Source organism: Lampetra planeri, chromosome 4 (assembly GCF_965212315.1).
Source record: "Lampetra planeri chromosome 4, kcLamPlan1.2.h2, whole genome shotgun sequence".
NCBI lineage: Eukaryota > Metazoa > Chordata > Hyperoartia > Petromyzontiformes > Petromyzontidae > Lampetra > Lampetra planeri.
This window is the reverse complement of record NC_136110.1, coordinates 12,869,590-12,887,720: the sequence shown is the minus strand read 5'-3', so window position 1 is coordinate 12,887,720 and position 18,131 is coordinate 12,869,590. Positions and strand designations below refer to the sequence as shown.

Here is an 18,131-nt window from a genome sequence, read left to right as displayed (position 1 = left end):
GCCATCTTACGTCTGCTGCTGGAGCCGCCATCTTAGACACCGACGGACAGGCGGAGAGGAACCACGAGGCGGATGACTTCATTTTTCAGCAGCGCCTGCCCACGTTGTCAGCCTTCAAGGCGGAGACTGGGGCCAATTTCAGCGAAGGTTTTTGGCGCATCAAGAGATGTCAGCGTGGTCCGATGCTACGGCGCTGCGGGCATTGCCCGCCATGCTGGACGACGATGCGCTCGCGGCCTTCAGGGCTGCACGGAAGTCGGACCGCTCCACGCTGAAGGATGCGCTGGGTTTGTTGGCCAGGGTCTACGGGCCTCCCTCTACGTGCCGCCATCAGTTCTACGCAAGACGGAAAGCGGCCACGGAGACCGCGCTGGCCTATCGCACGGCGTTGCTGGCTCTTGCTGATGCTGCGTTCCCTCGGATGGACGAGGAGGGCCAAGACGCGATGGTTTTGGAGCAGCTGCTCAAGTTGGCGCAGGACCTGGGGGTCCCTATCAACACAGCTGACGAGATTGATATTTCTTCTTTGAGAGTCGCCACGAGTATTCAAGCGCACGAGGCCCTACAACGGAAGCAAGGCGTTGGTTGCAACGCTGCTGTCGTCGCAGCCCCGGGTTTGGTGGTCGCCGAACCCCAAGTCGTCAGCCCACGAGAGGAGGCGTTCGCCACGGGACGACCAGGGGACTGGAGGCCGGGGGCCCGGTCGCCTCTGCGATCGGGCCGAAAGTCGGAGCAACCAAGATCTACTCCGACCCTCGTCACGTGCTATAACTGCGGCCTCCGGGGCCACGTGGCGTCCGGGTGCCGCGCTCCGCGGCAGCGCGCCATGGGAGCTCGGTTGGACGACGACCGAGAGCCCAAGTCATCTCTACAATCCCCGGCAAGTCGCGGCACCTCACACGCTCGGCCTGTTTATTCGGCACACATGGGACGCCGCGTTGCGGCGGAGGAGGGCCGGTTAAGGTTCGGGGATTCGGTTCGGCGAGGGGGGTTCGGCCGGGACCAGGGAGACATTGAATGGGCGGAATTGGGGCATAGAATTGTGGCTGCTTCGGCAGGTTCGTCCGTTGTTACGGGATCTATTGATGGGGTTGAGATTAGGGTGTTAGTGGACACGGGGGCATCGGCAACTATTATATCGGACCTCATTTATAATATTCTTCCGGTCCAATGTCGTCCGCTGCTTCCAGTGGATGTGCCATTTTACGCCGCTAATGGGGGATCGTTGGGCATTATCGGTCAGGTTAGGGCGTCCATTTGCATTGGAGATATCAAATTGTCGGGACCCGTTTTCGTTTCGTCTTCTTTGGCAGTTCCGTGTCTTTTGGGCACTGACTTTTTGGCTAAAATGCCCATTAAAATTCTTATCGATCAACGATGCATTGAACTGCCATCGGGTCGCCGGATTTCATTTTTGACGGGCCCTACTGACATTCGGACGGCGTGCGCTACGATACAAGCGGTGGCGACGCAGACAGTGCAAGTGCCCCCGGGTTCACAGATGTTGATTCCCCTCCGGTTGCGGAAACCATGGGTGAGGGAGGCTTCGGGACAGAGTATGCTTTTGGGTCCTTCTAACAAGGCTGTCGGGGGTCTTGATTTATCGGTGGCTCACACTTTGGTGCGGGCTGACAGGGATCCGTTTGTGATGGTTTTGAACGCGGGGTCGCGACCAGCTGTCATTCCGCAGGGCACCGTGCTGGCTCACGCGGCGCAGGTCCCTGGGGATGATGGGTTGGTTGCGCAGGTGGGCTCGAGCCCCGCGCGGAACGTTGAGCCAAGGGAAGACCTTGAGTGGGTCCATTCGTTATGTGCCGCCTCGGACGATTTGTCGGCGGCGCAGTTGGGTGCGCTGCGCGAGTTGCTCATTGAATTCTCTGATGTATTCAGTAAACATAAGTATGACATTGGGTGCACGGATTTGTTGCACCATCACATTGAAACGGGCGATGCGGCGCCGGTCAGGCTAAATCCCTTCCGACTGAGTCCCGTGGAGAAGGAACATGTTCAGTCGGCTGTTAACGATATGCTAGAAGCCGATATTATTTCGCCCTCCTCTAGCCCGTGGGGAGCGCCTATTGTGCTGGTTAAGAAGCAGGACGGGTCCCTGCGATTCTGCGTTGATTTCCGTCGCCTGAATAAGATCTCTGTGGCTGACGCGTATCCGCTCCCCAGGATGGATGAGTCCCTCGATGCATTGTCTGGTGCGCGATATTTTTCGACTCTTGATTTGTTATCGGGGTTTTGGCAGTTGCCGCTCGACGAAGAGTCGAAACCTAAGACAGCATTTCGGACTCCAGGGGGGCTGTTCCAGTTTAACCGGTTACCCATGGGACTTCACTCCTCTCCAGCGACGTTTCAGCGACTTATGGAGTTGGTTTTGTCGGGCTTACAGTGGGATACATGCTTGATTTATATGGACGATGTCATTGTTTTCAGTAAAACGTTTGAGGAACACCTCCGGCGATTGAGAGGGGTGTTCTTGCGAATGCGATCGGCTAAGTTGAAATTTAAACCGGCCAAATGTCACCTCCTTCGTAGGTCCGTTAGATACTTGGGTCACATTGTCGATTCTTCGGGGATCTCCACCGATCCCGCGAAGACGGATTGTGTCGGTTCGTGGCCGACACCTACGTCCGTTTCCGACGTGCGTAGTTTCATCGGGTTTGCTTCTTATTATCGGCGGTTCGTTGAGCACTTCGCCACTATTGCAAAACCCTTGCACGCTCTAACGGCGAAGGGAGTGAAGTTCAAATGGGGACCGGAGGAGGAGGCCGCGTTTCGCTCCCTCCGGGACGCCTTGGTGGGTGCCCCACCCTTGTGTTATCCCGATTTTGCCAGTCCCTTTTTGCTGGACACGGATGCTAGCAACACGGGCATTGGGGGGGTGCTATCCCAAGTCGTTGGGGGTGTCGAAAGAGTTGTCGCCTACGGTAGTAGGGTGTTGTCTCCGGCGGAGCAGCGCTACTGTGTCACCCGTCGCGAGCTGCTTGCCATTGTTTTTTTTTGTGCAGCAGTTTAGGCCATATCTTTATGGTCGTCACTTTACAGTCCGAACGGACCACGCGGCGCTACAGTATTCATTGAGGGTCGCCCAGCCCTCGGGCCAGTTGTCGCGTTGGTTGGAAGTCCTCCAGGACTATCAGTTTACGACTACGTACCGTAAGGGGTTGCGACACACGAATGCCGATTGCTTGTCGCGGTTGTTGCCTTGTGATGAATGCGCGTGTTTGTCGGGATCGGCGCGCTGTAAACCGACGCTTGCGGGGGAGATGGGGGCACTGGCTGCGACAGCGGGCGCACCGATCGGGGATGATTCCACTGCCTCTCAGGGTCGGGACTCGCTGCTCTCGCTGTCGCTCAGCGAATGGGGCCGCCTCCAGATGGCGGACAGCTCGCTGCTAGCATTGCGCCGCAAGGTTGGGGGTCCCGAGGGGGACCAGGAGCGTACCGGCTCCTATGTACTTGAGCGGGGCGTGTTATTGAAATGGGACAGTTTGTCCCGGCGGAACGCACTCGTGGTGCCTTCCGCTGTGAGGGGGAGGGTTGTCTTGGCGGCACACGAACGCCTCTTGCACTTGGGAGTTAACAAGACGCTTGCCCTGCTTCAGCGTGACTATTACTGGCCGGGAATGGGAAGTGATGTGGTGCATATTCTGAAGGGGTGCGTTGAGTGCGCCAGGCGTAAACCACCGGCCGTGGCAGCTAATCCACCGCTGCAATCTATTCAGGTCTCGCGTACCAACGAGCTCGTTGCACTCGATATTTTGGGGCCCTTCCCAGTCACGCCGAGAGGGAATAAATATTTGTTAGTGGGGGTCGAATACTTTACCCGATGGCCTATGGCGTGGCCTCTCGCTAACCAGTCGGCAGCGGCTGTGACGGATGCCTTCGTCCAGGGCTATGTCCTGGACAAGGGGGCTCCCGAACGCCTGCTGACCGACCAAGGTAAAAATTTTTCGAGTAAATTGTTGCAAGAGGTGTGCGATCTGTTGGGTACCAAGAAGGTGCGTACCTCCCCGTACCACCCGCAGACTGACGGGATGGTGGAGAGACTCCACAAAACCTTGACTTCCATGCTGTGCCAGCAGGTGTGCGAGGCACATGTAGATTGGGACCTGCAGGTCCCGGGAGTCCTTGCCGCGTATAGAATGGCCCCCCATGCAGCTACGGGGTTTTCCCCATTCTATTTGATGTACGGTCGGGAAGCTGACCCGCCAATAGAAACGCAACTTGGCCTGTCCGCTCCACGAACTAATTCTAATTTGGCAGAACATATTAAGTTTAATATTCACAAGCTGACAGAGGCGAGGGAGGCCGCGCGGCTTAATTCGCGGGCTCGCCAAATTGCTAATGAACGGTTGCGGGCACGGAAGGTGTCCATGCACGAATGGAAACCAGGTGACAGGGCCTGGCTGCATTGCCCTCAGGCACCCTTGGCTACGTCGCCTAAATTGTTGAGACCGTGGAGGGGACCCGTGGAGGTCGTGCGCGTTGCACGGCCCCAGTGCGTTCAGATAAAGTGGGGAAAGCGCCGGTGGTACGTTCACCCCTCCCGACTGAAACCGTTCTCGCCTCCATATGGCCTCCCCTTGTGTCGTGATGGCCGGGCGTGTGACGTGACCGGCGACCCAGAGGGGGAAATGTCTCTGCCTGATCCACACGTATTTTCGCCTGATCTGCTCCCAGGTGTCTCGGAACTGACAGCTGCCGATCACCGGCGGCCGGATCTCCGCGGCGGGGCCGGCCCTTTCAGGCCCGTTCCGCGCCGTCTGGAGCAGCCGGAACCGCCGGACGGTCGTCAGTGTCCCGCCCCATACGATGGACCAGCCAGACGGACTCGCGCCAGGTCGTGCTACTTTGCATGACCTGCCTCGTGAGGAGTCGGGGCAGTTGGAGCGCCTCGTCACTGCGTGTAGTCGCAGGGACGTGGGGCGCGTTCGTTTCGAATTTGCTCGTATCGTGTTATGGTTGACTTTTCGGGTTCATTGTCAATCTGTACATAGTTATTCTTGTTGTTGTTGTTGTTGTGTTATGTTACGGGGCACATTCGGGGGGTTACGGGGTTTTTTTTTTGTTGGTTGTCGTTTTATCGTCGCGGTTGGTTGTTGTTAGCAGCCGGGCCGGCTGCGAGCTATGTGGGAGGGGGTGATGTAGTGGTGATCCGCGCTGGGTGTATATGTCGTGTGCCAGCGCGTATGTACGGGTGTGTGTGTGGTGACGCGCGCTGACGGGGAGGAGCAGGCGTCAGTGCGCGGGTGGGGGTAGTGCTGCTGATTGGCTGTGTGCCGGTGACGCGCCCAGAGGGAGTGATCGGGTAGCAGCGCGGTGTGATTGGTCGGGGAGTGGAAACACGCGCTGAGCGGAACCGGATCGTAGGGATAGCGCGTGGGGATTGGGTAACTGAGGAGCGGTGCCGACGTTGAGGTCCGCATCCGCTCCGTCTCCCGGGAAGAAGGGGTATATAAGGTGATGCACAGAGGAGCAGGGGCAGAAGTGGAACCATCTAAGAAAGGAAGACGAAGGTGCAGAGATAGAGCCCGGAGAGGAGAGTAATGGAGAGTAATGGAGAGTAGAGGAGAGTAAGGTATAAGTGTGTAGCCAGCGAGAGAGAACGGTCTACACGAGCTGAGTAATGTATAGTGTGTAGCCAGCGAGAGAGAACGGTCTACACGAGCTGAGTAATGTATAGTGTGTAGCCAGCGAGAGAGAACGGTCTACACGAGCTGAGTAATGTATAGTGTGTAGCCAGCGAGAGAGAACGGTCTACACGAGCTGAGTAACGTATAGTGTGTAGCCAGCGAGAGAGAACGGTCTACACGAGCTGAGTAATGTATAGTGTGTAGCCAGCGAGAGAGAACGGTCTACACGAGCCGAGTATGCATACGGTGTAGCCAGAGAGAGAGGAAGGTCTACACGAGCCGAGTATGCATATGAAGTACCGGTGAAGACGCTGGACACCCAGGTTGAGGCACACGTATATTTATTTCCAGCTTCTCGGTACAGGACAACACTAGAGGGGGTAGCGGCCCCCTCACCCGGATAACTGGGGATACCCCCTAGCTAATCTCACCTATCCCCAAGTCCTCCTCTAACGAGCTAGGGGAGGCTAACTGGCCCGACACTGGTGAGTCGGGCTACGGTCTCCGGAGTCCCAGGGTCTAACCCTGGTTCACGGAACCACGCCTCTGGCTCGCTCCTCTGCAGCCCTGACAAGGGCGGCGTCGAGGGGAGTCCAGGGCTCTAGCTAGAGGATCTTCACTCTTCCTCCTTCGTTCCCAGACTGAGCCCCGAGCTCTCTTTGTCCTCCCCCTTTATACCCCCCAACAGGATCACAACCCCCCAGGCTGCCTGATGCGGACGTCGCTGCGGGCACCCCCCCCGTGTACTCCCGTAACTCCGCCCACTGTGTTTGTTACCCATTGGATCGTATGCACTTACAGCCCTCCCGTAACAGCCCTACATCACCCCCCCCATTACAGCTCGCAGCCGTCCCGGCTGCAACAATTCCAAATAAAGGAACAATTACCCCTCGACCCCGTGTGTGCCTCATTTTTTCAACAAAATGCAAATAGAAGAACAACAACAAGAACAACAACCATACCCCCGAAGGGAATGTCCGACGCACCCCCCCCCCCGCATAAATACGAAATCCGTAAGCACGTATGTACAACTAGCCAGGAACTCCCCCATCACACACAGCACACCCACGACACACAACGCACCCACAACACACACACCCCGGCCACACAACACAACACACTCAGTGTGCAAGGAGCACACCACCGACGCAGCATACAGTAACCATGACACGTGAAGGAAAATAAATTTTTTTTCTTTTTCTTCCTGCTGTATATTATAAGAGTCTGCGCATTTTAGCGCGCGTCCTTGCCGCAGGCCCGTCACACGGGGCAACCCCGGACGGCGGACCATCCGGTGGCGGCTGTCCCATGCGAGGTGAGGTCGCGATTGAAGTCGCGCGACTGTCGGCATCACCTGTGGGGGTTCCAGGGCGTGAGCCCGTCATTCCCGGTGCACCTGTGGGTGGGACAGCCGGCAACACATCAGGCGAGAGCAGCGACGGACCCTCCGAGTCGGTCGACCCCCCACATGCTTGGCCTCGCGTGCGTGGCGTGGGCCCCCGCACCGCAACAAACGGCTTCAGCCTAGAGGGGTGTACAAACCACCGGCGCCTCCCCCATTGGATTCGAACGCACTGAGGCCTCAAAACCTCAATAACCTCGACGGGGCCCCGCCACGGGCGTACGAGTTTAGAGGAGGTCGCGAGTGGTACCTGGGGACAGTGCAGCCATGCCCTGTCCCCCGGCTTCCACTGCAGCACGTGCGCGCGAGCCAGTCTGAGGCGCTCGTTCGCCTTCTGACGCCTGTCAGAATTTAGCCTCGCCGCATCCCGCGCCTCAGTCAGTTTGTCAAGGTTAAATTTAACGTGATCGTCCAATTTAGATTTGCCCAGCGGCACGGGGATCTGCAACTGTGCCCGAACAGGTGGGTCGGGTTCGCGGCCATACATAAGAAAGAAAGGTGAAAACCCCGTCGCAGCATGGGGAGCCAATCTGTATGCCGCTAGAACCCCTTGAATTTGTAAGTCCCAATCAGCCTGTGAGTCCGAAACTTGCTGCGACAACATAGACGTGATGGTGCGATGCAGACGCTCGACCATCCCGTCCGTTTGCGGGTGATAGGGGGAGGTTCGAATTTTTTTCGTTCCCAGGAGATCACAGACTTGTTTTAGGAGTTTCCCCGAAAAATTTCTACCCTGGTCGGTCAACAACCGCTCCGGGGCACCTTTGTCCATGACATAACCTTGGACAAAGGCGTCGACGATGGCTGCTGCCGACTGATTCGCCAGGGGCCAGGCCATAGGCCAGCGCGTAAAATATTCGACCCCAGTAAGCAAATATTTATTTCCCCTGGAGGTGGCGGGGAATGGCCCCAGAATATCCAGTGCGACCAGTTCATTTATTCTGGAGACCTGGATGGATTGTAAGGGCGGGTTCGACTCCCGTGCCGGTGGTTTGCGCTGCGCACACTGAGGGCATGCCGCCAACAGATCAGCGACATCCCTTGTCATACCCGGCCAAAAAAAATTCAGCTGAAGCAAGGCGAGTGTTTTCTGGGTACCTAGGTGGAGGAGGCGCTCATGAGCAGCCCACACCACCTTACCTCGTAGGCCAGAAGGGACCACCAGCCGGTGACGCTGGGATTTCCCGTCCCAATGCATAAGCAAGCCCGCATGGGTTTCCCATGCGTCGGCATGACCCGTCACACGCCCCCTCTCCCCGGCGCGACGACGCAACGCGAGGAGGGAGGCATCCTCCAACTGGAGGCGCCCCCATTCATCAACGGGCAATCCAAGCAGGGAATCTCTCCCCTGTTCGGCGATATCAATGGGGACTACCGTTTCATCGTCGGCGGCCGCCGCCAGGACCGGAACCATCACGTCCCCCACTGGCTTGCAACGCCCCGACCCCAGGAGACATGCGCATTCGGAGGCGGTTGGCATCCGTGACAGAGCGTCAGCGTTGGTGTGGCGAACGCCCTTACGATAAGTGGTTTCAAAACTGAAATCCTGGAGGACCTCCAGCCATCGGGACAATTGTCCCGATGGCTGTTGAACCTTCAGGGCGTACTGCAGTGCCGCATGATCTGTGCGGACGGTGAAATGCCGACCGTACAGATATGGGCGATACTGTTGGATGAAATAGACAATTGCCAACAGTTCCCTACGGGTGACACAATATCTTTGCTCCGTTGGAGACAACACCCGACTGCCGTACGCGACCACCCGTTCCACGCCGTCAACCACCTGGGAAAGCACGCCTCCAATACCCGTGTTGCTCGCGTCGGTGTCGAGCAAAAACGGCCTCGAAAAATCTGGGTAAATCAAGGGAGGAGCCTTCACCAGCGCGTCCCGAAGGGAGCAGAAAGCAGCTTCCTCATCCTGACCCCAGTGGAACCGAACCCCTTTAGAAGTTAACGCGTGTAGGGGTTTGGCAATTGTTGCAAAATTAGCGACGAAGCGTCGGTAATATGATGCGAAGCCAATAAAACTCCTGACCTCTCCCACCGAGGTGGGAGTCGGCCAGGAGCTGACACACTGCGTTTTGGCGGGATCGGTAGCAATACCCGAGCGCCCTACGATGTGCCCTAAATAACGCACCGACTCGCGTAACAAATGGCATTTTTGGGGCTTAAATTTCAAATTAGCAGCCCGCATCTTTAGGAAAACCGCCCGCAACCTCTGGAGATGTTCATCAAAAGTTTTACCAAAGACAATAACGTCATCCAAATAAATCAGGCACGATTCCCATTGCAATCCAGCCAAAACCAATTCCATCAATCGCTGGAAAGTTGCCGGCGCTGAGTGTAAGCCCATCGGCAACCGGTTGAATTGGAACAGGCCGTGCGGTGTACGGAAAGCAGTTTTAGGTTTAGAATCATCGTCCAGAGGAAGCTGCCAGAATCCCGAAAGTAAATCTAGTGTGGAGAAGAATCGCGCTCCCGCCAAAGCGTCCAGCGATTCGTCCATCCGTGGGAGCGGGTATGCGTCGGCAACCGAAATTTTATTAAGGCGCCGAAAATCCACGCAAAACCGCAACGAGCCGTCCTGCTTTTTAACCAGGACGATCGGCGCTCCCCACGGGCTGGTGGAGGGAGAAATGATGTCGGCGGCTAACATGTCATCAACAGCCGATTTGACATGGTCCTTTTCGGCGGGACTTAACCGAAACGGATTTTGGCGAATTGGCGCGCTGTCACCCGTGTCAATATGGTGACGCAGCAGGTGAGTGCAACCCAAATCATATTTATCACGACTGAAAACGTCGGAAAATTCCCTCAGTAGCGTTCTAAGCTGTTGGCGCTCTGAATTTGTCAGGTCCGTCGATCCCGCACAAAGCGCGTCGATCCACCCTTCATCGCTGTCCGAATGTGGGAGCATCCGGGAAGCAGTGCCAACGTGGTTCGCGACAGGTTCCTCGCAGGGCACTGGCGTCGCGTGAGCGAGCACCGTCCCTTGAGGAACCACCACCGTCTGCGATCCCACATTTAGGACCGCGATGAAAGGGTCCCCGTCCCCTCTTACGACGGTCTGGGCCGGAATCAAATGAGGCCCATTAACCCCGGCCCTAGACGGTCCCAGCAAAACACCCTGATCCCCTATGCCCTTAGCGAAGGGCTTACGAAGTTTGAGAGGCACTAGCATTTGAGCTCCCGGCGGCACACGAACAGTTTCAACGACGAACGCCGGTACCGTCGCGAACGCCGACCGAGCCGCCGCAGGGGATGGCAGGAACGCCATGCGCCGCCCCGATGGAAGCTCAATGCATCCTTGGTCGATCAAAATACGAATGGGCATTTTACCTAAGAAATCCGTCCCCAGCAGGCACGGAACCGCCAGCGAGGAGGAAACGAAAATCGGCCCCGACAATTTGATGTCCCCAATAGAAATTTGCGCTCGAATCTGTCCCATGATGCCGAGAGAGCCCCCGTTAGCGGCATAGAATGGGACGTTAACCGGCAGTAAAGGCCGGCTTTGTACGGGCAGAATATTGTAAATTAATTCCGAAATGATTGTCGCCGATGCCCCCGTATCGACCAAGATGCGTACTTCTACCCCGTCAATGTGTCCGACTACGGCCGACGACCCTGACGACGCGGCTACCACGCGATGGGCCAACACGGACCACTGTTTGGGCTCGATTTGAGTCCCCGCAGTGATCCGCGTTGGCCCCACGCAACGCGACATCGGCCCCCCGTTTGTTGTGGTGCGAGAGCGTGCAACGGGTAGGTGCTTTGGCCAAACATGTGTGGTGCCGCGACTCGCCGGGTCATGTTGCTGGAGCTTGGGAGGAGGAGGCCCGGCGTCCCGTCGAGCCGTCGTCCCGCGCTGTCGAGGAGAGCGGCACCCCGAGGCGACGTGGCCCCGGACGCCGCAGTTGAAACACCGCGGGAGCCCCGGTGGAGACGACGGGCGGTTGAAACGGCTTGACCCGTCCCGGGCCGACCGTACTTCTTGCGCCTGTTGCCGTCGATGGTCGACGGCGAAGAGCTCCTCCGTCGGAAGGGTGGCTGCAGCCACCGCACGCCCTGCCGATGCCCTGCTGGCTTTCCGCCGCAGGGACAGAAGGTTGGCGTGAAGGAGGCGCGCCGCCTGAAGAGAGGTCATCTCGGCGTCCTCCTGTGCGACGACAGCGATGTCCAGGTCGTCTGCCAGGAGGAGTATTTTCTCCGTGACCATCGCGTCCACGCCATCGTCGTCCATACGGGGAAAAGCCGTCTTAGCCAGCGCTAGGAGGCTCGTCCTGTATGCCAGGGGCGACTCCTTCTCACCCCGCTTGCGCTCGTAGAACCGCTCTCTGCATTCCGCTGAAGGTCCATAGACCCCGGCCAGCAGCTGTAGTGCCTTCGGCAGAGTAGACCGCTTCTCTTTCGGCGCCGATGTGAGGGCGGCGAGCGCGTCTGCGTCGAGGAGCGCCGGCAGCGCGCAGAGGGCTTCATCGTCGGACCACCTTGCCATTTCTTGGTGGGCGATGAAGCGTCGCTGGAAGCCGCCCCAGTCGCCCTCTGCACCAACAAATTCTTTCAGCGGAGGCAGCCGTTGTTGTAGCGCAGCGTTCGCCTTGGACGTCTGTAGGCTGCTATCCCCGGGACTCGGCTGTGCGTCGGCGCGAATGGCAGATGGAATCGCCTGTCGCGGATGTGATGACGCTCCCTCCGCTGGAGATGACGCAGCTGTCCCAGCGAGAGCGGTGTCGGACCCAAGGTTGAGCCCGGCCACGCCCTCCGCAGCTGCCGTGACGATGGCGGGAAATTCAAAGTTTGAGTTTTCAGAAATGGCGGGAAGGCGCTCAGGTTGACGACTCCCCTCGCCCCGTGGTGGACCACCAGCCCCCAGCCGCGTGATGTTTTCCAGCGTGGCGGCAGCGGCGTACAGTAGCTCCGCCAGTCTCTCGTGAGCCAGCCGTAGCGCGTCTGGCTGCGGCCCCTCTTCATGCCGATGCCCCGGTAGGAAGGCGTCGGCCCCCGGCTGCGCCATGTCTTGGTGAGCCGCCTCGGGCTCAACGACTTCAGCAGTGTCCTCCTCCGGTACTCTGGCTCGAGCTGTCTGACGTGTTTCCATGTCCGTAGTACTTCTGACACCAGATGAAGTACCGGTGAAGACGCTGGACACCCAGGTTGAGGCACACGTATATTTATTTCCAGCTTCTCGGTACAGGACAACACTAGAGGGGGTAGCGGCCCCCTCACCCGGATAACTGGGGATACCCCCTAGCTAATCTCACCTATCCCCAAGTCCTCCTCTAACGAGCTAGGGGAGGCTAACTGGCCCGACACTGGTGAGTCGGGCTACGGTCTCCGGAGTCCCAGGGTCTAACCCTGGTTCACGGAACCACGCCTCTGGCTCGCTCCTCTGCAGCCCTGACAAGGGCGGCGTCGAGGGGAGTCCAGGGCTCTAGCTAGAGGATCTTCACTCTTCCTCCTTCGTTCCCAGACTGAGCCCCGAGCTCTCTTTGTCCTCCCCCTTTATACCCCCCAACAGGATCACAACCCCCCAGGCTGCCTGATGCGGACGTCGCTGCGGGCACCCCCCCCGTGTACTCCCGTAACTCCGCCCACTGTGTTTGTTACCCATTGGATCGTATGCACTTACAGCCCTCCCGTAACAGCCCTACACATACGGTGTAGCCAGAGAGAGAGATGCAAAGTCTACACGAGGCGAGTGGAGAGTGTAGCAGAGGCGCAGAGTCTACACGAGGCGAGAGAGGAGTGTAGCCGAGGCGCGGAGTCTACACGAGGCACAGAGAGCCGGCAGCACAGAATCCAGAGTCAAGAGAAGCGCATTGTGAAGAAGAGAGGCCACGCGTTGTATTGTTACAAGTCAAGATTTAATAAAAGAAGTGTGTTCCCGTCAAGGAGTTTCCTGCCGTCATTTTCCAATACTTCACTAACATGGCATTAATCACAGTCGCCCATCTATTTTGTGTGCATACAGTCGGTGGATAACTGCCATAGACATGAATCCCAGAGTTCATTCTTTGTCCAGTGATCATACAGCAGCCGTACTCTGTGCCAACGCAAAACGAACATGGCCCGAGGGTGGAGTGTGGACCGTGAGGGGCAGCTCTCATCACGTATTCGTGGAGACACCCTGCTCTCCACACTTGCCAGTAAACTTAAAAATATATATATTTGACCAAGTAAGGCCCACTGAGCACGCGCCACGGTGACGAGATGTTAACTACCTCGCCTGGTATGCAGGAGGTCGTGGGTTCGATCCTGACGCCTACTGTGTATTTGGAGTTTGCGTGTCTCTCTCCCCGTGGTCACGTGGATTTTTTTCTCCGGGTAACTCAGGTTTTTCCCTCCACATTTAGAATCGACATGCATTCGGAGTATTTGGCAGCTATAAATGTCCACGTGATGCGCCACTTTGTTGAACAGATATAATTTGTCAATGTCGCTTCTGAAAAAGAGCTACATAGCTCAGTGGGCCTTACACCTGGTAACATAAAACATCGTTTAGTTTGATGCGTGCGTGCGCGCGTTTCTCACCCTGACATTTCCCTCCGTTGGTGGCGTCTCCGTAGTAGCCGAACATGCAGGTCTCACAGTGCTTGCCCGTCGTCAGCTCCTGGCAGCTCTCACACAGGCTGCCGTTGACACAGTTGCTGTGTCCATTGCACTGGCAGGCTGCACACGAAGACACAGACCCCCCCTCATGCAGCCTCGACAGACTGTTGGGGCAAGTTCTGTTAGCAAGTAGCACCTATGAAGGTTGGTACCGTGGCACACGAGGGGGTGGGTGGGTGGTTATCGTAGTTATTTTATAGTGGCAAATTCATAGGTGTTTATTCAACAATGACTCTCATGCACGATATAATCTCACGCATGTATAAATCACCTCACGTACCCCCAGGGACATTGCCACGTACTCCCAGGGGTCCGTGTACCCCACCCCGGTTAAAGAATCACTCTGCTCTGAGGCAGTGTGGTTCTTAACCTTCACTGCAGCCTTGCACCCTTTGGGTTCTCAATCATAAAAAAATGAATAATGTTAATAAATACATAGGTTTCATGAAACAAAGTAATTACGTGCCCGTGCTTAATTTGTGTTTTCGATGATTTACCTTATAAACAAATCTGTCCACGTCTCGCACCCCCAGAAAGGGCATCTCGCACCGCCAGAGGGTGCGCAATGCACCCCAGGTTAAGAACCACACTGCTCCAATGGAAACCCTCTCCCTGCCGTGGGGAATGCAAGCGAAGACTCACGTGGGCACTGTATGAAGGCCCACTCGTGGCCGTAGTCGGCGCGGCACAGCGCCGGGTCCACGGCGGAGTCGGCGCCCGGGGCGCTGCCCAAGCGCAGCGGGCCTCGCGACGAGCCCTCCAGGCACAGGCCGCGGCCCGTGCGGCTCGCGTCGTTGCACCAGCCGCACCCCGGCTCGTCGAGGCAGCGGCTGCACGTGCGGTGGCCGGCGCAGCTCTCCGCTGCACAGACGTGCCGGTCGGCGGTTTACGCGAGGGCACAGGGCTGAAGCGCTTTTTTCGTGCAATCAACCATTTGCCGTTCAGTGGTAGTTTAAACTTTGACTATTTTTTTTTATTTTACTAGGTAAGGCCCGCTGAGCTATATAGCTCTTTTTCAGAAGCGACCTGGCTATCACAAATCATAGCTCAACGAAGCGACTAATCACGTGGAAATGTAGAGCAGGAGCCAAATATAAACGTCGTGAGAATTTTATTGTATTGTTGTATTTTTATTATTTTATTATTTCCCTTCTACGTGACTTTACCGAAAGAACCAAGAATCCCTGCAGTCAAGCTTTAAATCGAAATTTAGGAGCCAAATACTCTCAACGTATGTTTCTAAATGTGAAGGGAAAAACTGGTGGACCCGGAAAAAAATCCGCGCAACCACGGGGAGAGAGACATGCAAACTCCAAATATACAGCAGGCGTCAGGGTCGGGATCGGAGCCACGACCTCTTGTGTACCAGGCGAGGAAGTTAACATCTTGCCACTGCGGCACGGCACGTGCTGAGCTAGGTGCATATTGAGGTCATGTGAAGTAGCAGAGGCTCGCTTGGTCACGGGACAGATCCGGATATCATGTGTGAACCACTCAACTCTCATACGCAGAATTCAGAAGAAGTCGGAAGTGTATTTGCGAAGTGAAGCTCAATGAGCTACAGCGCTTTCTTTTCCAAATGCGTTTCGGCCAGGAGACAACACCGGCAGCAAAGTGCCGCACACCCTGAGCGCCACTCCTCACTTTGAGCCCAGCAGCTGCCAGATACCCAGGAGTACCTCACCGGTCTCCCTTCACTGTGGCCAAACCTTGAAAACCCCTGGTACCAACAATCAGCAGGGTCTGACTAGAGCTGAGTGTTTAGATAATACTGGTAGGAACCTCCTGGTTACACCAGCCCACAGGGGATTATTGTGTCCATCCGTCCATCGTTCAGGGAGGGGCTGGGTGGGGAGGGTGGGGAGGGGCTGGGTGGGGAGGGTGGGGCTGGGTGGGGGGTCGGAGGGGTGGGGCTGGTTGGGGAGGGGCTGGTCACCCCGTGGTGCCCTTATAAAACTCAACGTTTAACCTACTCACGCCGACTTGTGCCCGCCATCACAGTCGGCCATATTTGCGGAATACACCACGCCGCCGTTGACCCTGGCAATTGACCGAGCAACCCAACGTTCCTACCAGCTCCCTCCGCAGGAATGTGTTGGCTGTAGAAGTGTATATAATACGTTCGCCTTAAATAGGGACAAAATGTGAACCGTGTTAGATGACATTTTGGGCAAAGGCTCTTCCATTGTTCCATTGGAGCAGAGATGACCTCATAATAAAGATGATTTCTATGCTATGCCCATTTTATATTTTATTCTCCTTAGGGAAGTGTTATTCATGAATATGTTGCGTATTTATGCTTGTGCACCACTGCCAATGTAGTATACCGAAAAGTTTTCTACATTTTGCAAGTGGCCTGCGGAAATTAATATTTCTCCTTTAAATGGCTGGCTGGCGCAGACCACCCGCACCTCCGCCAAACCCATCCCACCCCCCCCCAACCCCCCCCCCCCCCCCCCGGAGTTTGCAGCTCACGTGGGCACGTGTTGGCGGTGTTCCACTCCATGCACTGGCCGTAGGGGAAGGACGGCACGTAGGCGTGCGACTCGACGCAGCGCTTGGCGTTGCTGCACCACATGCACTCGGAGCCACTGCTGGTGCACTCCCCACAGGTGCGACGCAGCGCGCACGGAGGCCGGCAGCGCAGCGACGAGGGAGTAGGATGCACTGCGGGGGGGGGGGGCGTGGGTCGGGGGAGGATTGGGCCGGGAGAAATGCACCTCGGATTTGTCCTTCGCCCGTCACCTCCGATTAGCACAGTTTGCTACGTACGGTGCAAAGGAACTTCAACACACATATTACAAATTGCATTTATAGCATGAATTTAAATAAATATATACATCCATATGGAGTGTCTTTAAAAATTACTCACACCGACACGTTGTAACAAGTCACCTGCTTATACTTTATTCGCCTATTCTTGCACCAGTTGTAGGCACTCCTATAACTATCTGTATGGTCACTTAGGCTTAACTTCTCCCCCTCGTATCTACTTTACACCTCACTTATCTTGCACTCAGCGACTTCACACACAGCGTCTCTGCACACAGCGTCTCCGCACACAGCGACTCCGCACACAACATCTCCGCACTCAGCGTCTCCACACACAGCGTCTTCGCACTCAGCGTCTCCACACACAGCGTCTCTGCACACAGCGTCTCTGCACACAGCTACTCCGCACACAGCATCTCCGCAACAGCGTCTCTGCACACCGCTGCCCTCACCTACGCTCCCTCAGACCCGCTCACCCGTCTGACCCGGGCGGGGGGATCAGCCAACACCCGCCCGGCGACGCGTGAGGGTTGAGGTTCGATGACGGCTCACGTGGCAGCGGCAAGATGTCTTCACTCTTGTCCCCAACAACAACTCCCCGCTCCGCTCACGCACACGCCCTTATATCCCCCTGCCAATTATCCGAGACCCCTCGTGCGTCTCTTTAAGCTCTCGCCAGGCTGGCGCCTGTTGGCCCATCAATCAACCCTTATCTCCCATCTCCGACTTTGACTTGCACTACCGGTCGACCCCGTTTGCACCCGCTCTGCCCCTTAACAACTGGCAGTTTGTCCGTGCAAACCTCACGTTTGCACCCGCGCACCCGTTTGCCCTCAGTTGCCCTCGGCTAACAGTGCGCACCGCGTATTTCACTCCTCAACACATACTATGGGGAACCGTACCAAGGGTCTTCTGGCACACAGTGCCAAACACCTTGCTAGTGCAGGGGTGGGCGCGGAGCCCAGCGATGGTCGATTGGTCCAAATAGGCACAGAATCCAGAGTCGCTCGGTTCCCTTGGGAGCCACTGCAGACTGGAGTTGGCAAAAGGTGACATGTCGTCCCAAGACCAGTAGGAGACGTTAATCTTCCGCAGCCCCACCCAGGGAGTCAGCTGTGTAAACACGACAAGAGGAGCGGTCAAGTGGTGAGAGGAACACTGAAGGGTATCCGCATTGGTGTAAACTACGGAGTGGGGGACACATAATGAAGGGGAAATAGCATTCTAAATTAATTCATTGGCGATATTGCAGAGTTGAGCGCCACCGAAAAGTTGGCAACTTACTTATCAGTGTAGGGGTTCTCAGACAATTACGCTACTTGCATAGGGCGTGGTGAAGCCGGAGATTCTCCGAGATCTGATGGCCAAGGCCAGGCGAGGCCCTACCACTTGCCATTCCACGCATGAGACGCATCACGAGACACAGTTGTTATGATTTGTTTTATTGCTGCATTTTATTTGCTTTGCTTTTGTAAGTTTTGGTGACCCAAGGTCGCTCTTGCAATTGAGATGATGGCGACCTTTTGAATCCTCGCCTGGTTAAACAAAGTAAACGTATCTCCTCTACCTCTGACATTCAAAGTCAACTTCCTCCCAGACCAGCTTCCCCTCACTCCCAACGGTCGAACCGAACCTCCTTTGCTCCCGCGTGCCCACCAGCATTGGTTGAGCATTGCCCTCTAACCCTTGCTCACACAGCGAACACA

At 56.5% G+C, this 18,131-nt stretch overlaps 1 protein-coding gene across 2 annotated transcripts in view; it reads right to left on the bottom strand.

Annotated features, from left to right (window-relative positions):
• LOC144717714 (attractin-like protein 1) overlaps nt 1-18,131 on the bottom strand; it is a 57,724-nt gene that overhangs the window by 16,366 nt on the left and 23,227 nt on the right. For both annotated transcript variants that reach the window (XM_078593300.1, XM_078593301.1), the window contains exons 16-19: nt 17,328-17,538; nt 16,129-16,320; nt 14,296-14,514; nt 13,576-13,713 (exon numbers count right to left, since the gene is read on the bottom strand). In XM_078593300.1, the coding sequence (XP_078449426.1) occupies nt 13,576-13,713; nt 14,296-14,514; nt 16,129-16,320; nt 17,328-17,538 (760 nt within the window). The remainder of the gene's footprint in view (nt 1-13,575; nt 13,714-14,295; nt 14,515-16,128; nt 16,321-17,327; nt 17,539-18,131) is intronic.